General features: G+C 40.4%; 2 protein-coding genes and 10 non-coding genes across 28 annotated transcripts in view; 9 read left to right on the forward strand and 3 right to left on the reverse strand.

The window, feature by feature from the left end:
* Positions 1-84: 84 nt before the first annotated feature.
* On the forward strand, positions 85-9,458 carry Taf1d (TATA-box binding protein associated factor, RNA polymerase I subunit D). Of its 7 annotated transcripts, none has more exons than XM_052752877.1 (12): positions 85-540; positions 1,864-1,961; positions 2,634-3,009; positions 4,255-4,430; positions 4,815-4,866; positions 5,657-5,822; positions 6,637-6,697; positions 7,375-7,429; positions 7,648-7,681; positions 8,693-8,725; positions 8,988-9,031; positions 9,413-9,457. In XM_052752877.1, the coding sequence occupies exons 2-7, from the start codon at positions 1,891-1,893 to the stop codon at positions 6,645-6,647; spliced, it is 852 nt and encodes a 283-aa protein (XP_052608837.1). In that variant the 5' UTR covers positions 85-540; positions 1,864-1,890; the 3' UTR covers positions 6,648-6,697; positions 7,375-7,429; positions 7,648-7,681; positions 8,693-8,725; positions 8,988-9,031; positions 9,413-9,457. The 7 variants fall into 7 exon arrangements, with proteins under 7 accessions (XP_052608837.1, XP_052608822.1, XP_052608829.1 ...); XM_052752862.1 differs by having other exon boundaries at positions 7,392-7,429; XM_052752869.1 differs by having other exon boundaries at positions 7,375-7,681.
* Positions 6,394-6,521, forward strand: LOC128105848 (small nucleolar RNA SNORA40). Its single transcript, XR_008216516.1, has one exon. It is a non-coding gene; the product is annotated as a small nucleolar RNA SNORA40 (small nucleolar RNA).
* On the forward strand, positions 7,211-7,343 carry LOC128105826 (small nucleolar RNA SNORA18). Its single transcript, XR_008216511.1, has one exon. It is a non-coding gene; the product is annotated as a small nucleolar RNA SNORA18 (small nucleolar RNA).
* On the forward strand, positions 7,468-7,540 carry LOC128105898 (small nucleolar RNA SNORD5). Its single transcript, XR_008216531.1, has one exon. It is a non-coding gene; the product is annotated as a small nucleolar RNA SNORD5 (small nucleolar RNA).
* On the forward strand, positions 8,392-8,529 carry LOC128105780 (small nucleolar RNA SNORA8). Its single transcript, XR_008216493.1, has one exon. It is a non-coding gene; the product is annotated as a small nucleolar RNA SNORA8 (small nucleolar RNA).
* LOC128105795 (small nucleolar RNA SNORA1) lies at positions 8,801-8,933 on the forward strand. The gene has a single exon (XR_008216498.1). It is a non-coding gene; the product is annotated as a small nucleolar RNA SNORA1 (small nucleolar RNA).
* Positions 9,101-9,174, forward strand: LOC128105774 (small nucleolar RNA Z40). The gene has a single exon (XR_008216490.1). It is a non-coding gene; the product is annotated as a small nucleolar RNA Z40 (small nucleolar RNA).
* Positions 9,459-9,489: 31 nt separating the features above from the next.
* Positions 9,490-9,609, forward strand: LOC128105814 (small nucleolar RNA SNORA32). Its single transcript, XR_008216504.1, has one exon. It is a non-coding gene; the product is annotated as a small nucleolar RNA SNORA32 (small nucleolar RNA).
* Positions 9,610-9,784: 175 nt separating this feature from the next.
* Positions 9,785-9,913, forward strand: LOC128105789 (small nucleolar RNA SNORA25). Its single transcript, XR_008216495.1, has one exon. It is a non-coding gene; the product is annotated as a small nucleolar RNA SNORA25 (small nucleolar RNA).
* Positions 9,914-10,010: 97 nt separating this feature from the next.
* The window catches only part of Cep295 (centrosomal protein 295), a 44,864-nt gene continuing 32,572 nt past the window's right edge, over positions 10,011-22,302 (reverse strand). For 4 of the 11 annotated variants that reach the window (XM_052752761.1, XM_052752753.1, XM_052752766.1 and 1 more), the window contains 11 exons: positions 18,463-18,612; positions 17,377-17,480; positions 16,811-16,913; positions 16,232-16,453; positions 15,214-15,359; positions 13,155-13,299; positions 12,158-12,696; positions 11,309-11,449; positions 10,816-10,909; positions 10,639-10,728; positions 10,011-10,558 (listed from right to left, as the gene is read on the reverse strand). In XM_052752761.1, the coding sequence (XP_052608721.1) occupies positions 10,101-10,558; positions 10,639-10,728; positions 10,816-10,909; positions 11,309-11,449; positions 12,158-12,696; positions 13,155-13,299; positions 15,214-15,359; positions 16,232-16,453; positions 16,811-16,913; positions 17,377-17,480; positions 18,463-18,612 (2,192 nt within the window). In that variant the 3' untranslated portion in view covers positions 10,011-10,100. Of the gene's footprint in view, positions 10,559-10,638; positions 10,729-10,815; positions 10,910-11,308; positions 11,450-12,157; positions 12,697-13,154; positions 13,300-15,213; positions 15,360-16,231; positions 16,454-16,810; positions 16,914-17,376; positions 17,481-18,462; positions 18,613-22,302 lie in introns of those variants that run through there. The other 7 variants (XM_052752804.1, XM_052752758.1, XM_052752785.1 and 4 more) reach the window with 6 other exon arrangements.
* On the reverse strand, positions 17,003-17,071 carry LOC128105832 (small nucleolar RNA U2-30). Its single transcript, XR_008216514.1, has one exon. It is a non-coding gene; the product is annotated as a small nucleolar RNA U2-30 (small nucleolar RNA).
* Positions 17,195-17,274, reverse strand: LOC128105840 (small nucleolar RNA U2-19). The gene has a single exon (XR_008216515.1). It is a non-coding gene; the product is annotated as a small nucleolar RNA U2-19 (small nucleolar RNA).

A 22,302-nucleotide genomic window follows, 5' to 3' on the forward strand; every position in this document is an offset into this window, starting at 1 on the left:
CATAGTCCACCCGCACAGCCACGCCCACCCACGTGGCCGCGCTCTCGCACCCACCCGCCGCTAAGAGCTCACGCGAGATTTCGGCCGGTTTAGTCCCGCTGCAGTGAGCAGGAACGTTCTTTTCGGCGCGGTGGAGGAGGAAGACGGCCGTGTCTGCATTGGGCTCCCGGTGTGGAGCGACCGAAGAGTGGGGGCTTTGGGGTCGGCGGGCCAGGGCTCTTTGGGCGGCTCTCCGTACGGGGTTGGCGCAGTTGTCGGGTGAGGCGCAACGGGCCGTGCTCCGGGGCTTCGCGGGCCGGGCTCCAGGGCTTCGCAGGCCGCGCGTGGCTCCCGGTCGCTGTCGGGAGATGACAAGGTGTATGGGGCCAGGAAGGGTTTTTTAGTGTCCTGTCGGGGCTGTGCCCTGTGCTGCCTGCCTACATCCCTTGAGGGCTTAGAAGGTCTCGTCGGTCGGCCCACGGCATATATTCGCACCAGTTTTTCGGCAGTCACCACGTGGCTTCCACACTTGCAGTTTCAGAATTTGAAAGCACCATACAGGTAGGATTGATTTCTAGATAGATTGCTGTACTGTAGTTTGCTGTTACTTTAGAATTTCCACACATACATATCGTTGGTGCAAAATTGCCAAGTATGGTAACATTGATGGGTTAATATTTAAAAAACAATTCATATAGTGGGTATTTCACAATCTAAAGTCTTAGCCAACTGGCTTTCTTATCCTTGAAGGTTATGATTAGTATGATTAGTTTAGTTCTAGGATTTGTGTAGCCAAGGATAACGAAGTTATCCCTTTTGTATGTGTGGGTGTTTTGCCTGCCTGTTAAGTCTGAACCACGTTCGTGCACTGCACTGCCCACGGAAGAGCGCATAAATCCACTAGGACTGGTTACGGTCCCTCCCACTTTGGTTTTCGGAGACGAGATTTCTCTGTGTAACAATTCTGGCTGTCCTAGCATCTACTTTGTAGATCAGGCTGGTTTCTGAGATCTGCCTGCCTCTGCCTCCCTAGAACTGGGATTAAAGGCGTGCACCACCACCACCTGGCCAGTTACAGACCTTTTTAAGCTGCCATGTTGGTGCTGGGAATCCAATTTCTGTGCCCTGAAGAGCAGCCAGTACTCCTTTTTTTGTTTTTCGAGACAGCCCAGGTTATCCTGGAACTCTGTAGGCCAGGCTGGCCTCGAACTCACAGAGATCCGCCTGCCTCTGCCTCCTGAATGCTGGGATTAAAGGCATGCACCACCGCCCGGCTCAGCCAGTTAATGCTTTAATGCTAAGTCATCTCTCCAGCCTCACCCTAGAGATTCTTGTACACTCTTCCCTGACTCTAGGGATTACAGTGATTTTGAACAGTAATTGTGACCCACTGTCTCTGTGTATACTTCAACTGCCCGAACTGATGATGACGCTCTTGTTTGAGCCTTGCAAGGGTTCGCCTTGAAATTAGTAATGCTGCAATACTGTGGCTGGCTGCTGGTAAAGCCACTCAGGTGCTCTTGTTAGGTAGATTTAGAGAAAAAACAGTGCATTGGAATGTGGTTTCTTTGCTTTCACTTGTAGATTAAAAAATACTGTGAATGTATGCCACATATGTGGGGGTATCCAGGAGGCCAAAAAAGCATGAAGCTGGAATTAAAGTTGTGAGCCACCCAAAGTGAGTGCTGGGAACAACTCAGTCTGGAAAGTTACTCTTAACTGCTGAGCTTCTCACTTGAAGGTTTTTAAAGATGATCTAAAGTGGACTATCCTTCGATCAATTAATTTTACCTAAATTCATGTGGTGGTATAGTGTATGTCGAACTTTTCAGTAGAATGCTGGGTGTCCGGGAAGGTGCATCACACTGAAATTTGTAATTGCAGAAAACTGGATAAGGCAGAGAGCAAGTGATGGCTCAACCAGGAGTGAATTCTGTTGACTGCATGACATCTGATAGAGCTGGGGACATTGGAAACCAAAGGTAAGGCACCTTTTGTGTGTAAATTCCTAGATTCAGTCTATTCACCTGTTTTTTTTTTTGAAAAGGTCTTAGTAGGTGGCCATGGGTGGTTTCATTCAGATAATCCTGCCTCTGCCTCCTCAGAGCTGGGATTAAAGGCATATTACACACTCTGCAAACTACTGCAGATAACTCCCCAACCTGAATATGTAAAAGTGGGACATAGTCTTACTTTAGGAAAACATATATACGTTTTCCTAAATTGGCCTATTTTTGTCTAGTAGATAGGTAGTGGAAGGTTTAGAAAAGTTAAGCAGATGATTTGGAGCTTCTTTTTCATGGAAGATAAAATTAAACATTTTAAATAGTTTTGTGCTTTAGATATGATGGCCAGGACACAGTGGCTTAGTGTGTCACACTAACTGGTACTTAGTCCATTCTAAAGTGTTGGGTATGATTGGGGGGGTTGGCTTTGGAAGAAAGGCACATTCGAATTTTTAACGTTTTCTCCGATTTGTCCGATGTGTGCTTTTCTACAGTATCATGTGTTCCTTGTGCTCTCATCAGAAGAGGGTGTGTGTGGAGCTCCAGGAAACGGGAGTTACTAACGATTGTGAGCTGCCTTGCCATTCAGGAATGAGAATTGTTTCTAGTGATAATTCAGTAATGCAGTTTATTTACTTTTTTTTTTAGTGATGACTCATCTGATAGCTTATTTAAAACCCAGTGTGTGCCTTCGCCTCCACAAAGACAAAGAAATCCTAATGCAGAATGTGTCATTTCACCTGTGAGGGCTGAAACTGACTCGTCCAGTGACTCCTCTCTGGAACCAAAGCTTCTAACTTTGAAGGCTATTTTTGAAAGATTTAAGAAAAGGAAACGGAAAAAGAGAAAGTATAAGCCAAGATTAAGACCAAGAGGAAGACCACCTGGAATAAAAAATACTAGAAACCCTAGAAGGTCACAAATAGATATCAAACAAATTAAAGACAAAGGAGCTGTATTTCCATTCTTAGAATCTGAAAATGAAAGAAAATCTTTACCTTGGAAGAAAATTTTAACATACGAGGTGAGTCATTCTCATGTAGACAAATACACTAGGTAAAATGGAATGTTTGTGTGCCCCCCCCCCCCCCTTCAAGACCAGGTTTCTCTGTAATAGCTCTGGCTGTTCTAAAAGTTTGTAGATCAGGCTGGCCTTGAACTCATAGAAATCTGCCTCCCAAGTTCTGGGATTAAAGGTGTGGTTGTTGGCCATTCTTAGTTGAGGTACACCTGGAACACTTACTTTGACAAACAGTGGCTTCTATGTGAAGTGTGCTCTAGTCTTCAAGTGTTTCTGAGTGAAATCTGCAAAAATTTAGAGAATAATGCTCCAAGATTGTTTATATGCAGAAAATTCCTTCATCTTACTGTCTAAACTACTCTCAAGCATACAATACTCAAGGTACCTTTTCAGTAGCCCAAGTCAAACCTGTCATTTCAAAGTAAGGTTATGATTTCTTAAAGCCCACTTTTAGAAGTATCCAGAAAGGGCTGTAGAATAGGAATGTGAAAGATGCTGCTTTTCTAGCTAGCTGGTCATGTGCATTGTTAACCTAGGAGCCCTTGCCCGAGGAATGGTACCACCTACAATCTAGGCAGTCTTTACACAATAATAGTAGCAGTCCCTCAGTTGATGATTCCTTCTCAGGTGATTCTGAGCAATGTCAAATTGAGTTAAAGCTAACAAGGACAAGGGCTGGAGAAATACATAACACTGGCTGTTCTTCCAGAGTAGCCAGGTTCAATGTCCAGTATCCTACATGGTCTCTCACATCTATAACCCCAGGGATGCTCTCTTCTGGTCTCTGAGGGCACCAGGCATGTAGTAGTGCATTGATACACAGGCAGTGAAAACACCCATACACATGAAATCAGGAATACTCAAGTACCCAGGTGTTAATCAGGGTTTTCAAATATTTGAGCATTAAATGTTACAAAAATACAAATGATCCTTATTTGGAATTTGTAATCAAAAAGGATTAATGTAGTCATTCTTTCCATGTGTGTGCATGTGCAAACCTAGCAGAACTTGCTAATTTAGGTTGTCTTCCTATTTAGCTTGTTCTTGGGGTACTGCCTTGACCTTCCAAGACTGGAATTAATTACAGTAGAACCACTGTGTACACTCAGCATTCACATGGTTTCTGTGCTTCCAAATCTGGTCTTGATGTACAGTGAGCCGTCGCCCAGCCCCTTGTAGAATTTCAAGCTTGATTATCATTAATATTTGATGTTCTAAGATTTAAAGAATTGTGTATCTAACTTGAAGCAAGCTGTTGCAAGAGGATTTTTTCACCACATTGAAAAACTGAAGTATGAGCAACACCTTAAGGAATGCTTGGAGCAAATGCATGCTGGGGAAGATTTAGAAAAGGAAGACCTTGACAGTCGGAGACACAAGTACATGGATGATGATGGTCCTCTTTCTCCTATTGAAGAGCCTTTGTAAGTTGGACCTTGAAGAGTTATTTGTTCCTGAGTTTGTGTTTTGTGTGTGTGTTTTAAAGCTAACTTAAGTATCTATTATTCCACATTTAAGTAGTTTTGAGACAGTCTCACAACTTTGTGGCTTTTGCTTACACTCAGATTTACCTACCTCTATCTCCCAAGTGCTAGGATTGAAGACATGTTGATGGACTAACCATCCAGTGATAATAATGCTTAAACATGTTATCATAGCACTTGTAGGATTGTTTATTGGGTATATGCACAGGACATTAGTTTGGAGAGTTACAGGCAGGATGTTATGCTTTCCTTAGAGCCTAGATTTCAGTAGTGTTAGACTATAAAAAGGCAAGATTTGTGACAGTTATTTACTTAATGTTACAGAGCAGAAGATGAGGCAACAAATCCCGAGTCTGGATGTGATATCAGATTGGTTGTAAGTGACTGATTTTCACTGTTTATGGAATGGAGAAGTTGTATACAGTGGTTTCTATTAAAATTCCATTTAAACTTAATGTAGGAAACAAGAATGAAAATACTCTAGAATATTTGATAATGAGCTTTTTTTCTTTTTTCTTTTTTTTTGCGGCTCTTCTGCTTATCCCTGTCAAAGCTCAGGACCTCATCTATGCGTTCACATTTATGACAAGTCATCCTACCACTGAGCTATAGCCCCAGCTTTGAATATTTGTATGCAGGTATAGGTATGGGTATATATGTGTGGAGGCTAGAAGTCAGTGCCACTTCTCCATTTTATCACACATATCAATGAACCCTGAGACCATAGACCAGTGGATTAATCTGCCAGCACTGTTTGCTCCTGCTATAGGCTTATGCATGACTCCATTCTTAAGATTTTTGTTTAGTTTACAGTATTATGTATGTAGGTGTTGATGCCTGCAGGTATGTCTATGCCATGTGCATGCCTGATACCTGGGGATGCCGGAATTGGGCATAGGTCCCTTGGAACTAGAGTAATATACGTGTGGGTGCTTGGATTTGAATCTTAGTCCTCCATAAGGAAGTCAGTGTTCATAACCACTGAGTGATCTTTCCACCTCCCATTAAAATACTTTGTAATGAATATTTAATTAGTCTCATGATATGAAGGCTGTCACGTGAGAAAATAGTGTAGGTGTTTATTTGGACTTTGAGGAATAGATGTAGCACTCACCCACTTGTCAGTGTTGAACTTAGTTACTAACTGATTTTTCTATTAAATGCAGGAAGACAGTTGCTTCATAATAAGCTCAGAATTTCCAAAGAGAAATTTAGAGCAAGAGAAGAGTAAGGAAGAGTCTGCATTCTCTAAAAAAGCTAAGGCCAACGAAACTGCACAGAGAGAGCATGGAAGGGCCTGGAAAGGAGATGTACATACAAATATCAAAGAAGGTAAAGAGCACTCAGAAAAAAGAAACAATAGGAAGACAAGACTACAAGTGAATTTTTTTTTTGTATGCCAGCTAGATGAAGAAACAAAACGTGAGCCAGCCTGAGAAAGAAGCCACAAATTACTGGGGAAAGCCATTACTTACTAATTTCAAGTATGATTTTGATGCTGGAAGAAAAGTGCTAATATAAAGACCCACACACGGCTTTCTGATTTCAGCCTCTGTGTGAGTGTTTAGCCATAGTGTATGTGTGTACGCTATGCATCCTGGTATCCAAGGTCAGAAGGTATCAAGGCGCTTGGAACTGGACTTAAAAGATGGTTACTAACCAGCCATTTCATGGGTAGTGAGAGCCAATCATAATCTGAGTCACCTTTTCACACACCCCTTCTCTCAGAACACAGCTTCAGGATGCTACAACCTGTGGTGTGCCAGCTTCTGGCTAGGTGTGTAACTCTTGAGTGGAATAAGAGCGTGTCTTGCCCTAGGATGCCTTGAATATTGCCATTGTTGATATTGCAGTCACAGTTGGAAGCTGGCTTTTGTGTCCGATTTCTGTGGCCTTGTTTGGCAGCACTTGTGTATGTTTTTGTTCAGTTGGTGGACAAAAGCAGGCTAGACAGGTGCAACAGTAAATCCTCTTTTGCAACCCAGAACTCATTGTTCAGTATGAGTTTTGATACATACAAGAAGGAATATAGGACAGCACAACGGGATTGTGGTACTAATGAGGTTGGTTCTAGCTGTCCTATAATTTAAAGGCATAGGTAACAATAAAAAAGCCCAATGTGACGAATATTTCTTTATTTTTAAAGGCTTGTCTTGACTATGAAGGCCGATTGAAGATGCCTGCGAATAGATGTTTGTTTCAGTGTGGTAAGTAGCATACTCTCAATTTATATCTTCATTATATTTGTAAATGCCAGTTTTATTCTGTGCTCTAGCTTTCAAGAAATCCTTGAGCATGTTCAAGTGTGCATATTTAGAAACAGTAATTTGAAATGTTTAGGATAGTGCAAGAACAAACACTGAAGGCTATAAGGTCTCATATTCAAGTTAAAACATTACCCTATAAAGTTTCTGAAACATTGTATAATTACAGCAGAAATTTGTACAATCTTGAATACATATTTTCAAAAGCCTCAATACTGTCCTTAAAAAAAAAATCAGGCTATACCCTTTTAGCCTCTTGATGAAAATTTACTTTGTACTGGTGCTTAAAACAGCTTGGTAAAGAATCCATACCACGTGCTGAGTATTTGAGAACCTGGCCCTATAAGAATGAGCTTCACTAGGCAAGTGTTCTGAGATGACTTCTTTTTGTGATTTCCTAAAGGTCCTATTTGTAGATAGGTGTTCATACAGAAGTTGGCATCACAGTGCTTTCCTTTTGAGGTCTATCCCGATGGGGCTTCCCTAATAGCCACCCATCGTTGGAAACGCCTCATACAGTAACTTGTGGTTTGCTTGATTCACAGAACTGCTTATTAGGTCTGTGGAAAGGAGGAACTACAAGACATTTAAGAAATATGAAACACTAATATTTTATTCAGTTTTTTTTTAACTTCAGGTACTGGCATATCCTTCAAAAATTATTAAGAGTGTTAGGTAAGTTTGGCACTGTATCTTGGGAAAACATAGTTACAGTTCAGATGATGAATTAAAACTGTTCAACTGCTGAATGATACAGACATGAACTAAAACTTAATTCTGATAGAACTGGCTACAGCTATTAAATCTGGACAGTGAACTTAGACTGTAGTTTTTATAACTGGGAATCCTATCCTTTTTTTTAAAAAAAGACTTATTTATGTACTATTCTCTAGGAATGAATATTAGCAGAACTCTTCAAACACATTGGTAAGTGAAACTAAATTTCTGTTGGTTTTTAGTTTCAGTGTCTCATGCTTCAGGTTGTAACATGGTATAGTTCCCAGCAAAAGCAGTTGCTGTGTATAGACTAAAAAAAAAAAAACCTTTCTTTGTGCTCTCATGTCAGTAGAGCACATGCCTAGAAATGCTCAGTCAATAGGACTATTGAGTTCTTTAACACACCACACACAGTGTGCTTGTCCCACTCCTGCAATCGTAGGAGTTAGGAGCCTGAAGGCGGAAGGATCCAAGTTAGAGGCCAGCCTGGGAAACTATTGGAAACGTGCCTCAGAAAATAAAGTTCTTGCTGGCTAGATGGCTAGCAGATTAAGTAATTGGTCCCAGTAATTGGTTCAGAACCCTAGAAGCTAGGCCGGTATGATAGCCAAATCTGGGAACTCTGGCTTCAGCGAGAAACCCTCAGAAAATACGAGTTAGATGATCAGGGAGGGTATCTAACAGCCTGTGCATATGTCTGTGTTCCCAAAGAGAGAAAAAATCAGGCAAGTTAAAGTTTCATTTGGGCACTTTTCCAGTGTGGGTGGGAGTGAAGAATCAGATGGAATTCTGAATCACCTGCATAAATGAACAGCCCCCTTAATATATGGAACATTGGTTATTCAGAAGAGACCATGATTAGGACCATACCATTAATTAGTGTCTTCATTAGGAGCACCAGGCTGTGGGTTTTAGGAATTGGCACTGCATGGTATCTGCACTCAGCAGTTCTTTCCTGCTGGCGTGTTCAAAAGACAGTGCAATAGAAATTCACTATCTGGCATCGTTGGTTTCTTGGCTTTGTGCATGTTAAACCTGGTATTTCTAGTGAAACAGTTACTATTTTATACTGGATATATTTATTGTGGCTATGGGTGCCCTGTTGAGGTCAGAGCAACTAACTTGTAAGTTTGACTACAATGGGGATTCTGGAGAATAGCTGGTATATGCTCGGTGGGCAAGCATTGTCACTTGCTGAATGAATCACTCCTTTTCTTCTAGGATGTCAACAAGTGAGAGGCCTACATTAAAATGGTAAGGCATTGTTTCTGTTTGCTTCTAGCTGGTTTTACTTTATGAATAATGTGTGAGACTCGGGAACTTTTACTGAGCCTCATTCTACATAAGAATGGGCACTGTCAATCAGTGTCCAGAACTGGTTAATGTGGCTAAATTGAGGCACAGGTCATGCTTCCATCACAGTAGGTATATTACAGTGGTGACAATGAGACCTGTAACATTTGACATGATAATGATTCATTTCACAATACTTACTCGATGATCATCAATCCTTTAGGTTCCTAAAGTAAATCGTTTGAAGAAGTAACCAGAAATCTTCTGGTAAGATGTTAACTTTATGTACACCATTATAGTTAGATGATAAGGTACTGGAATTTGCTGTCAGAGACATGATGTTGTGATGATGGGCAAAAATGTTCAACTGCTCTGAATGGGCTGAGTGAAATTGGCCTTTCTGAACATCTACTTTTGGTGGCTCTCTCCAGATACCATGAAATAGACCCAAAGGATTGATTTATTTCATCTTGGGAAGTCTATTCCCTTAGTCATGAGGATCTTGGAAGTTGTGCAGTTACCTTTACCTACTCGGGCTTACAAGTGTGAGCAAGACAATCTGGCTTTGTAGCCTGCTATGAACTAACAGTCCTGCCTTATTTTCTCTAGGGCAGTTTTTAACACTTAGCCATTTTCATTTTTCCACAGGTAGAAAACCTTGAATTTCTCATGAAAAGAAAAAGAGAATAAAGGCAAGTAGTTGTTTTAATGTCATTTTTATATAATGGTCATTACCAAGGCTTTGAGAATTCAGTTTCTCATTTGCTGTGGACATGACCATAAAAAAATTCCCATTAGGTTTTCTATGTGCTACTTGGCTGGCAGTTAACCTGTTGGGGACATTTTGTTTCTGATGAGTAAATCTCTTCTCAGTTACTAATGATTGTTTTGGAGGTAGATGGCCCTAGAATGCTCAGCTGCTTACTCCTCCCATGTTCTTGTCCTGCAGGGCTGATAATAAGTAATACTGGACTGAACATCCTTGGGAAAGGAAAGGTATGTATACAAGAAAGACAGTGAAGGTCATTTCAAAGAGGGCTTGTTGGACCGTGAAACCAAAAGCTCTTAACGCTGTGACCAGAGATTAATGTTCTCCACAGAACAAAACAAGCACTCAATAGTGCTGTGTTTTTCTGAGAAGATACATGCATTTCCCTGAGTCAGAAGGTTTAAGAGTTTAACTTAAAACTTAACTCTCTCTTCAGAAATCCTGAACCCATGTGACCTGGATGAATGAAAAGCAACAGAATAGAATAAAAATTTATTTAAATAAAAATTGTTTATTAAATAAAAATTTATTGTTCGCAATAAATAATTTTGTCTAGTTTTTTATACATTAAACTAAAAGAAAATCCTTTACACAGTTACTAAAAGAAAACCCTTTACACAGTTTGTAGGAAGTCAGCATGTATTTTTGGCTCGAAGTTTCTCTAGTGTTTTCTGCAGAAGGAATGAAAATTAAATTTAGCTGTTTTGTTTGAGTTAGCACCTTTGAGGGTAAAAACAGGCTCCTGCTCACCTTATGAAATTCTTTTGCCCTTGCTTTATTTTGGGCATGGACTTCTTGCTTTGCTTTTTCTTCTCTTTGCTGTCTTACCTCAGCTAACTGCTTGTATAATCTGTAAGAAATGTACATGGAATTAAATGGCATTAATGGCCAAACACTAAAAGCAAATGAACAACAAAACCCATACCTTAGTGCCCTTTGGTGAGTGAGGGCTTGTCTGGCCTTTCTCTCTTCAGGGAGAGGTGCTCTAACTTTATTCACACCCTTCAGGCGGCTCAGGGATGAACCTGAGATCAAGGGATTAATTAAAAGGTTGGTTCTAGGTCACATAAACATTCCTAATACCTGTTGCCAGAGTCATGCATACCTGTTTGAGGGAGTTGAGTTTTATTCCGCATTTCTCTTTGTCTCTGGTAGGATTGCGACATACATGTATTTTTCCTTTTCATTGGTGTGGCTGTAAATTAAAAAAAAAAAATCTTTACAAATATCCTCATTTCAGTTAAACATTAGGGGCTGATACTATATTCAACACTACACTTACCTGAAAGTGTCACTTGGGGTTGATTTATACAAGGATCAGATACAGCTCCATAATCGGAGGTTTCTGTTGGAGATGGAGGCAGAAATGCACCTTCCTAAATTTTGAGAAAGTTTTGCTGTGGCACTGAGGCTTTTCCTTGTATGTAAGGCTTTGCTAGCCTCAAACCAAATCTTGCTTCCCTTCCACCCACCCCCCAGTCTTCCTTTGTAGACCTTTGGACTAGGAGTAGATGTGCCTAGGGTAGCTTGTGTATTTAATGCAATCTGTTGTTACCAACTTCTGCCTAAGTGCCAAGAAGTTTCTTGTTTCCTGTCTTAATTCTGTGGGTGAGCACATGAATTGAAGATTGATAATCTGTTTTCAATGGCTTAAGGGTAGCATAAAAATCTGCTGTACTAATAATCCTGCTCTGTGTTCTAATGAGAATGACAAAAAGTGAAGACTCCAATTTTCAGCCAGAAAGGCTGTGCACACATAACTTAGGGGTATTTACCTGGAAACAGCTTTGTGCTTCATTGTTGAGATTCTCATCAAGAGTTAAGTTTGCAAGATCTGTTTCAGCAATGCTGATATCACTGGTGCTTACTAGAGTAAGGTCTGGTTCTTCCATTATACCATAGCCAGATTCTGTTTCCTGTGTAACAATTCAAAATGAGAGGAACGTGTCATACATAAATTAGGCTTTCAGAGAATATGGGAGCAATGACAAGTAAGTTTACCCTAAATGTGGACTGAAGTATTGTTTGTAACCTAAAAGATCTTTGTTGTGTACATATTCATGTATGCAGGACCAAAGAAATCAACTTCTGACATAAGTTGAAGAGGTAGAGTCCCCTTTTGAGGTCCTGTTCATGTTTGATTTAATACTAAGTCTCACACTACAAGAAGTTCCTTTTTTCCCCACCCAACCAACTGTAGTCCTTTCTGGATCTTGTACACACATACACAAGTATTTTTCAGAACTCTGATGGGAATATCCTTATTGTCCAATAACTATGGAATTTAATTTATGTATGACATGTTCCTCCCATTTTGAATTGTTGCACAGTAAACAGATTAATCCCATAAGCGATTAATGGTGTGTGCCTTAGCATCAGCCAACCTTTGTTTTGACAGATTTTGGCTGACCAGCAACTGCAGACATCTGTCCATCTCTGTCTTCCCAGCCATTAGATGTAACTGCTATTCCTCCAGCCACAGTATGTATTAGAAAGTGGAAACCACAGCTAGTTGACTATAAGCTTAGAACTAAACTTCTGCTAACAGGATAAGCTGAGCCAGATGTGCTGGAAAGATTTCTCATGAAAAGTGATTAAGTGTTGTACAAAACACACCTACTTACCCAGATGGGAATAGAGCTCTGAAATGACTTAGAATTTGTCATGTGCTCTGCTTGTGCTACCTGAGATAGGTTTCTTTCAGCTTTAATTTGAATACTCTGTGAATTTCCCTCCGAGTCAATTTCTACATGCAGATTTATAGCTTCATTTTCATTTTTAGTGAGTCTTTGGCTTTCTGACATTGTAACCACTTTCCTGGACAGTTCTTGAAAGCCCGGCATTTCTTCTTTGCTTTCTAATTGTTTTCCTGAGCACTCACTAGAGATGGAACCACATGGAGTGCTGTGTTGCAGGTGTAACTGATCAAATACAGTAGCATCATCAGGTGAACTGCAGACTGGACTCAAATTCTCTGTCGAGGACTGAAAATGAACAGTTTTTTTCTTATTTTGTGGTATTTCAGTCTGTTCAGAATAGTTCTGGTTTTCCATGCTTTGGTAAGTACCTCTTGCTTCGATGCTGTAAATACTTGGTAGATCAGCATGTTGGCTTTCCTGTGAAGAGAGTTCTGGTAGAAGCTGCTGAAAAGATTGTTCAGATCCTGCATTAAAAAAAATTTCAAAGTCAGCATAAACACTGTATAGAGAAGAGAAAGTCACATTTTAAGTTAAATTGCAAATAGGTTTTATGATCTATAGTTTTAGATGGAAAAGTTGATGTATATAAACATCTGATAACGCACAGTGGTCATTGATTTTCAAAAAAGCATTCCTAATATTAACTAAATTCCATGGTTATTGGACAGTAAGGATATTCCCATCAGAGTTCTGAAAAATACTTAAGTGTATGTGTGTACAAGATCCAGAAAGGACTACAGTTGGTTGGGTGGGGAAAAAGGGACTTCATTATGTGAGACTTAGTATTAAATCAAACATGAACAGAACCTCAAAAAGGGACAGATTAAGAAAGACGTGAGAGATAAATGCCAAAGGAAAGAGAGTCTTGGAGTGAAGAGAGTCTTGGAGTTTATTTATCTTTCTCTAACTTAGTTACACATACCCTCAGCAGCAAAAGTCTGAGCTGCAGCATGAGCCAGGTGAACATCAGGTTGCTGGTTTAGCCTTGAGTTAGAAGAATGCAAGTTGGCCCTCAGTGCTGTGAAACAAACTGTGCTTGTGGATGATACTTTAACATCAGAGCTCTGCTGAGAACAGTAAGAAAGAGAAAGGCTGGAATACTGATTCTATATTACCAGTCAAATCACCCACACCACATGTCTTTAATACTATTTTTCTTTCACTACACTTTACCATTATAATCAAGGTGTTGTGATGGCTAAAGAAACTCCATTCCACCCTCCTAAATTCCTGGAGGATAAATTAGCAACCTGTGTCCTGCCCATAATGGTGTAACTGCTGTGAGATAATGAACTGCTTGCTCTGGTTTCTGTAAACCCACTTAATGCTGAGTTAGACAGCTCCTTTATCAATGTGTACAAGGGGGAGAAGGACAGTACCTCATGTAACTGCAAATTCCACAAAAACAACTGGTCTTTACCTTGAAAAGCCCCCTAGTCCCTTTTGTGCAGCACACCTTCAATTTGGCTTTAAAGAAGGCTGTTGCCCTGCTAACAGTATTAATAAATTATAATTTGGATTGAGTCTGTTGTCTTTTCCTAGTGGTCTTAGTGAACTCTGTAACAGTGTGCTTATTGATAAATTTAATGTCTCCTTGGTGTTGGAGAATGAATGCAAGGACCTATGCTCAATTCAGTCTAAATTCCCAAATCCCTGAAAAAGACATAGGTCACTTAATTTTTTTTTTTTTTCTGATAAATAGGAACTATGTAGAACAGATGGGCTGGCAAGATGGCTCAGCATACAAAGGCAATTGCAGCTATGTCCAGTGGTCTGAATTTGATCTTCAAGACTCTCCAAAGCTGTCCTCTGACCTCGACATTTCACACCATAACACAAACACATGGTACACACAAAAAATAAATGTAAAGAACCACCTACAGGCTACATACAGGATTACAAAGTCCCACATTTGGGCTTGGCTTTATAACTGACATTTTTAAGATTCTGTGAAATATTTACCTTTTAAAATATTTTAACAGATAAGATAAAATCCAAGTAAGAAGTAAACCAAAACACTAAAAACATAAGACCCCTATGGGATCATACACACAAGCTGGACATGAGGCTGACTGGCATAAGGCCATCTCTGTAGCAGGCTGGTCTCCATCCCTCATGTGCTTCCAAATTCTGGGATTAAAAGTGTGCATGACTTCACCTGTTTGTTTTTACATCAGAACTAGGAAAATCAGGATGTGTACATACATAGTGTCTAAATAGTCCAAGATTCATTTAATTGATCAGGGGTGTGATGTGTATGCTAGGAGATATAGATTGTGTGTGTGTGTGTGTGTGTGTGTTTAGAAATTTAGTAATGGAGCTGGAGAGATGGCTCAGAGGTTAAGAGCACTGGCTGCTCTTCCAGAGGACCCAGGTTCAATTCCCAGAACCTACATGGCAGTTGACAACTCTCTGTAACTCCAGTTCCAGGGAATCTGACACCCTTACAGAGATATATATGAGGCAAAACACCAATACACTTAAAAATAAATCTTAAAAAAAAAAAGAAATTTAGTAATCTACATTTAGTGTACTAATATTTAGAATAGTAAAATATACCAAAACTGATATAAAATATGTGACTAAATATCATGTGTATATTAACACTTCTGTGACAGTTTCATGCATATATACAAAGAATTACAGTCATCCCCATCCCCTGTTGCTCTTTCCTTCTCCCTCCTCCCACAGAGCCCCTTCTGCCCACTTTCAGGTCTTCAGTGTTGAGTTTAACTAGGGTTGCTTGCATAAGAACAGATGGAAGGCTATTTGCTGGAGCATGGGCATTTGAAGAAAGTGACATTCTTTCCTATTAAGAAAAGACTCGGGGTAGGCACGGTGATGCACACCTGGAACCCCAGCACATGCAAAGACTGTCTTGGCAGTATATCCAGTTTTACCTTGGACTACGAAAAAGAACAAAATGAAACAAAACAAGATCAACTGTTCATCAGTACTCATTGCAATGAACTTTAATTTACCTCGTAAAAGTCTCTGTTGTCTTGAGAAATTCCAGAGGATGATGATAAGTCAAAATCTAGATATGGTTCTAAAGGTTTAAAGAGCTGACGATGTAAGTGTGGAAATACGTGTTCCAATTCTGGAAAGTCAAGGTCCACAGCTGGAACTTTTGAGTGGGGGAAAAAAAAAGTTTAATTTAAAAACATGGTGAAACCTGGCAAAGGAGTCCTGAGACCATGCTCATTAGCGTGTTTAAACATTTCTAATATGGATTACTTCCGTTTGTTTTCCGTGCTCACCAGATGCATTCAAAATAAGTTCAATCATGATTGTTCCCCAGGTGTAAGAAATGGAAATCTTCTACGAACAAAGCTAAAATACAAATCTCCATTCTACCAGCTTCAAAGGCTTGTCAGGTTAATTAGGAAGAGCAGGCCACATAAGACTACATGGGAAAGCTTAACTATAAGCTTTGAACTCTTACTTAGCTCATTTCATGATCAAGAGTTGAAAATGACAAAGGTTCACTGTCGTCTTTGTTACTGGGGCGCACGTACTGTACTTTATGTGCACATCTCATTTAATTTCAATTTCTCTATTATGGAAGAAAAGGTCTCATAGCCAGGAAATGCTCTAAATCCCTGCCTTAGTTGTAGGGAGATGTCCTCATTAATCTTCTCTTTAGGCTCTTCAAGCTGCTTTTTTTTTTTTTTAATTTAAAAAATTATATTCATAGTGTTTGTGTGTAGGTCAGAGATAACTTCCAGAAGTCAGTTTTCTCCTTCAACCATGTAAGTTCTGGGGACTGAACTCAGATCATAGGTTGATAGCAAGTACATTCAATGCCAAGCCATCTGGCTGGCCCCTTCTATTCTTCATTAAAGTGCTCCCAGATGCCCTGCTTCATAAATGCCCTCAATATTATCTGTGGCATAAATGATGTGCAGGCCATAAAAAAGATGAAACTCAAACAATACTTAAAACCAAAAATGATGACAGGTGAAGAGCTAAAAAAAATTCTTTTAAAATGATTTTTACCCTGCAAGTCTCTTTTTTCAGGTATCAAATTTGCTTCATTTATATCCTTGTCTCTGATCTGCTGAACACGTGTGTGATCGGATGCCCTTTCTTCCTCCGTGGGCAACAGAGATTCATTAGCACCCAAGGTGTGCAACTGCTGATAAATACCTTCTTGTTTACTGGTAGATTGTTTACTGGTAGATTCTTGTTCTTGATGCTCCATCTGTTCCGAAAATGACTCTAAAATCAAGTATAATGAAAACATTTAATTAACATTTATAAAACATTAATTTAATGTCTGGGTATTTCCTCACAAACATAATGTGTCATAGCAGTATATATTGCTGAGATTGGGGGAACCAAGAAATCCGTTCAGAGATTTCCACTAAATGGGAAAATGTGCCAAAGAGCATTTTAGAATATCACACTATATGGTATTCTGTTTAACACCAATGTGTTTGCCTTTGTTGACTTGAGACAGCTTCTCGTCCAAACACATCACCTGGACACAACATGAAAAAGCAATGCTCCCTCCATTACCACACTTCAGTGCAGCCAGTGCTGTTCCTTCAATATGTTCACACAGTTTGATAATACCTGGATCTGTAAGGCTCAAATCTGTGATTTCATAACTTAAGAAGCTTCCAGTAGAAACAGTTACTGAAGATAATGCCTCCTGAGAAATCTCTTGTGTTTCAGCCTAAAATTTCAAAAGGAAATATTAGATCATGATGTATCATGACCTATCTAGAAAAACCACAAACGATCAACATTGCTAGTTGTCAATTCTGAGCTCAGGTCAAGTGTAGAAACCTTCATAGTGACAAGTTCAGTTATAAAGCCTTTTCATCATTGCTCAGAAGTGATCACACACCCCACAGACACACCCCTTTTCTCACCATCCATACCACCCCCCAACACACACCCTTTCTCTCACCATACACAGACCCTAATTGTTTTAAGCTATTTTGTAGTTTTGCTTCTCAGAACTAGAGAGATCATGCACCAAGCAGACCAAAAGGTCTTCTGATGCTCAGATTTGGCTATTTTCATCATTGATCCACCTCAGTAGATCTCAGAGGACAAACTTGAAGTTTCTAACAAACTAAACAGAAATACAAAATCCAACAGGTCAATATAGAACACAAAGTAGCATCACTGACCTTATCATCTGGCTTTACAATTGGACCCAGGTATGTACACCCTTCTTCTGAGACAGCATGACTCAGTATCGCATGATTCTCAACATCAGATTCCTTGACTTTAACTAAAATGGGGATTGGAGGTTTCAAAATAGTGGTAGGAGAAGTTAAGACAAAGTAAAATTTTAGCACCTGCATTTCTATACCTTATTTTTATATTTTGCTTCTTAAAATTGCCTTACCTCAGGCCAAATAAAAAAATACCAATTTACTCATTAGGGCAATATTCATTACTTAAAAAAATGTAGTCACTTCTAGTCCAGAGGTAAAACTCTCTTAAAATATTTAAATATTAATTATAAAGTTGGGAGAGTCAAAATATCAAAAATGACAATGTCCTATAATGTTGTTTCAACTGTAACACAAAAGCAGATGTTGGAGTCAATCCTTCTCTTATGAACCCTCCAATAGCTATAATTCACCTATCAATTATTTGTGTTTAAATGAAGCTAAAATAAACAGAAATCCTAGAAAGATAACTACTTAAAAAGAATGTTACAACTAATAAAATGGTATTGGAGCTCTGTTTTGTAGGCTAGTAAACAATATTATAGCTTCATATCTATAATGTATCCATAAATTCAAAAGCAAGAAAATTAACTTTGGTTGCCACTGGGTGGTGGAATTGGCTGACTTAAAATGCTTCATCATGTTTACAGGTATCAGGCAGTACTCTCTTGGAATGTCACAATTTTCAGAAAACAGCATTTCCTGGCACTGTATTCATAATGTGGCCTGCAAAGTCACCAACTCATCATATCTCATACAATCGTAATGGTACTCACATAATACTACAGTTTTACAATAAAAAGATTTTCTAGCACTTGGGAGACAGAGGCAGAAGGATCTCTGTTAGTTCCAGGATAGTCTGATCTCCACACATCCCAGCTTCACTCTCATGACTGTTAATGACTGCATAAATCAAGAGGGCATGAGTGTACCACAGTGATCTGATTACCACCAATCACCAAAGCTACTTACCACTATTAAACACAACCTAATCACCACCTTTTGTCCACATGTCCTGTGTGCGACACTTCAGCTTACCTGCTTCATCATAGTCATGGCTTCCGCTGTTCTGGGCAGGTGGCTGGTGACAATCAAATGGGTCACGTGCCAGTGGACTCCCCAGGAAACTTTGTTCTCTGCTTATGGAGACCCTTAAGGGGTCTCGGTCTTGATAAAAGTCTCGTTTACCTGGGTTCAAAACAAAACAAAGACTCATTAAAGTTGCAGTTGTTAAAACCATTAACATGGCCATTTATTTTTAGATATATTTATTTTTTGAGTATTTTCCCCTTTGTGTTCGTGTATGTGCAGTGCCTTTGGAGGTCAGAAGGGGCACTGGATCCCATGGGGCTGGAGTTAAAACGGTTGTGTGCTGGGGACTGGAAAAGCAGTAAGTGTTCAACCTCTGAACCACCTCTCCAGTGCATAAATGGCTGTTTTATCATCTAAAATGGCCATTTAGATAATAGTTTTTAAAAATCTGAACTCTTTTTTTTTAAAGATTTATTTATTTATTATGTATACAGTGTTCTGTCTGCATGTATCCCTGCAGGCCAGAAGAGGGAGCCAGATCTCATTACAGATGGCTGTGAGCCACCATGTGGGTGCTGGGAATTGAACTCAGGACCTCTGGAAGAACAGCCAGTGCTCTTAACCTCTGAGCCATCTCTCCAGCCCCAAAATCTGAACTCTTCAAGGCTCAATTTATACAGCAAGAAAATAAGTGCTGGTTGTTTAGTCAGGCCTTTACATTCTTTTACTCCCACCAGACAGGCTTGGGCTGATATAAGAGACTGTCCTATTGAGGGTCCTTGATGAAAATGCCCCACCTTTTCCAAGAAATTGAACAGTAAATAAAATTTTGGACCAATAGAAAATAGAGAACCAAACCAAAAACTAACTTTTAAAGTAACTCCTATTTTGTATTCATGAAACAAAATTAGGATATTACCAAGGTGGTGTGTAGGAAGAACCAGAGAAAATGCCTTTTTGTTAACTGCAATTGGATAATCAAAATAAAAATTTAGAAACAAACAAACAGTGGAACAAAAGAATTAAGGAAATTTATCCAGAAAGCAAACAACAACAACAACAACAAAAATACAAAAGAGAAAAGAAACATCAATACATATTAGTGTTCCCAACTTAATTATCAACCTGTGTCCCCTCTAACTGCCTTGCCCATATGAACTTTCAACCAAGCTTTACTTTGTGAATTAAAAACACTGCAAGGCTTTCCACTTTTCCCTCAACCAGTTTTCATTTCCTTGGGGGAAAGGACATTTTTTTACGAATGACCTTGTTTAGCCAGGCACACATATTTAATCCCAACACTTGGAAAGCTGAGACAAGAAGACCATATGTCTGAGCATACATAGTCTGAGCTACACTGCAATGCTCTGCTTCAAGGAGACAAAAGAATGATGCTGGGAGTTACTGCAGCCGTCCAAGGAAAAACCACAGAATGATGCCGGGAGTTACTGCAGCCGTCCAAGGAAAAAACCAAAGAATGATGCTGGGAGTTACTGCAGCCGTCCAAGGAAAAACCACAGAATGATGCTGGGAGTTACTGCAGCCGTCCAAGGAAAAAACCACAGAATGATGCTGGGAGTTACTGCAGCCGTCCAAGGAAAAAACCAAAGAATGATGCTGGGAGTTACTGCAGCCGTCCAAGGAAAAACCACAGAATGATGCTGGGAGTTACTGCAGCCGTCCAAGGAAAAAACCACAGAATGATGCTGGGAGTTACTGCAGCCGTCCAAGGAAAAAACCACAGAATGATGCTGGGAGTTACTGCAGCCGTCCAAGGAAAAAACCAAAGAATGATGCTGGGAGTTACTGCAGCCGTCCAAGGAAAAACCAAAGAATGATGCTGGGAGTTACTGCAGCCGTCCAAGGAAAAACCACACACAACAGTTAGGATTGAGTGGGAATGGAAAGTGGGCGGGTCTACGAGCTCAAAGAGGAGAAGTAAGAGACAGTAATTTACTGGGTGTTGGGAGGACATCAAGGGAGGGGTCAACCCTTAACGAGGAAGTGGATTTTCTCTTTAGACAAGATGGCATTTTTGTAATCTCAAACGTGATTCAATTAACTACTGGAATCAGTGACAAGGACTTTCCTCACAATCATTCTAAATTAGGTAAACTGTTTAATTCCTGAATGGGAAAAAGCTTCCAAAACCACTGGTAAAATCCTCTCGTTTCATGAAACTTATGTCTTCTCCTACTATGAACAGAAAGGCACTGAATCTTGGAGGGCCTCTGTGTTTCCCCACCTTCCCACAATCTTTCAGTAAGAAACAAAGGCATCTTAGTTTATGGCTTGACCCAAACAGCTGATACTAACATTACACTCCTATGTGCCTTTTTACCAACAAAAAGCTAATTTTCTCCTGCATAAGCCCTGCTCTAGGAAATTTCATCAAGAAAATTATCTGGTGACTCTAAAGGTTGTTAAGAAATTCAAGGATTTCAGGAAGGAACTTTTAGTTGTCTGGACATAAAAGTAGTATGGTAAACAAATAAATCTTCGAATTGTTGGTAAAGCCAGTGTTTTAGGCATACTTATAAAAGAGACAAGAAAAGATCAAGGCCAGGCTGGTCTACATATTGAGTTCCAGGCCAGCCAGGACTACAAAGTGAGAGTCTGTTTAGAAACAAAACAAAAAACCCACCATTAAGATGTAGGAGAGGAGTAGTGAGAGTAGAGAGCAGAAGGGAGAAAGAGAACTGAGTCTCATCTTTGAAGCATGTCTAGAGGGCAGACATGAAAGAAAGCACTGTGTCAGAGATGTGGGGCAACGAAGACTGTCACAGCACACTGCCTTCCCCACGGGAGACAGAGAAGCTAGTTAGTGTGCACACTGCCTTCCCCACGGGAGACAGAGAAGCTAGTTAGTGTGCACACTGCCTTCCCCACGGGAGACAGAGAAGCTAGTTAGTGTGCACACTGCCTTCCCCACGGGAGACGGAGAAACTAGTTAGTGTGCACACTGCCTTCCCCACGGGAGACAGAGAAGCTAGTTAGTGTGCACACTGCCTTCCCCACGGCAGACGGAGAAACTAGTTAGTGTGCACACTGCCTTCCCCATGGGAGACAGAGAAGCTAGTTAGTGTGCACACTGCCTTCCCCACGGGAGACAGAGAAACTAGTTAGTGTGCACACTGCCTTCCCCACGGGAGACAGAGAAACTAGTTAGTGTGCACACTGCCTTCCCCACGGGAGACGGAGAAACTAGTTAGTGTGCACACTGCCTTCCCCACGGCAGACGGAGAAACTAGTTAGTGTGCACACTGCCTTCCCCACGGGAGACGGAGAAGCTAGTTAGTGTGCACACTGCCTTCCCCACGGGAGACAGAGAAGTTAGTTACTGTGCACACTGCCTTCCCCACGGGAGACAGAGAAACTAGTTAGTGTGCACACTGCCTTCCCCACGGGAGACGGAGAAACTAGTTAGTGTGCACACTGCCTTCCCCACAGGAGACAGAGAAGCTAGTTAGTGTGCACACTGCCTTCCCCACGGCAGACGGAGAAACTAGTTAGTGTGCACACTGCCTTCCCCACGGGAGACAGAGAAGCTAGTTAGTGTGCACACTGCCTTCCCCACGGGAGACAGAGAAGCTAGTTAGTGTGCACACTGCCTTCCCCACGGGAGACAGAGAAACTAGTTAGTGTGCACACTGCCTTCCCCACGGCAGACAGAGAAGCTAGTTACTCTAGGGTAAAAAGGGCCAGTGAAAGAACACCTTGGCCCTGAGACCAGAGCCAAGGAAACACACCCTGCTCCTAACCAACTCAGGAACTGAAATCCAATCAATCTCTGAGCTTGTCCCAAACTCAGGAATTGAGATCCTACCAATCCCCACACCAAAAATC

The sequence above is a fragment of the Peromyscus californicus genome, unplaced genomic scaffold (assembly GCF_007827085.1).
Source record: "Peromyscus californicus insignis strain IS unplaced genomic scaffold, ASM782708v3 Scaffold_11__1_contigs__length_118956290, whole genome shotgun sequence".
Lineage (NCBI taxonomy): Eukaryota > Metazoa > Chordata > Mammalia > Rodentia > Cricetidae > Peromyscus > Peromyscus californicus.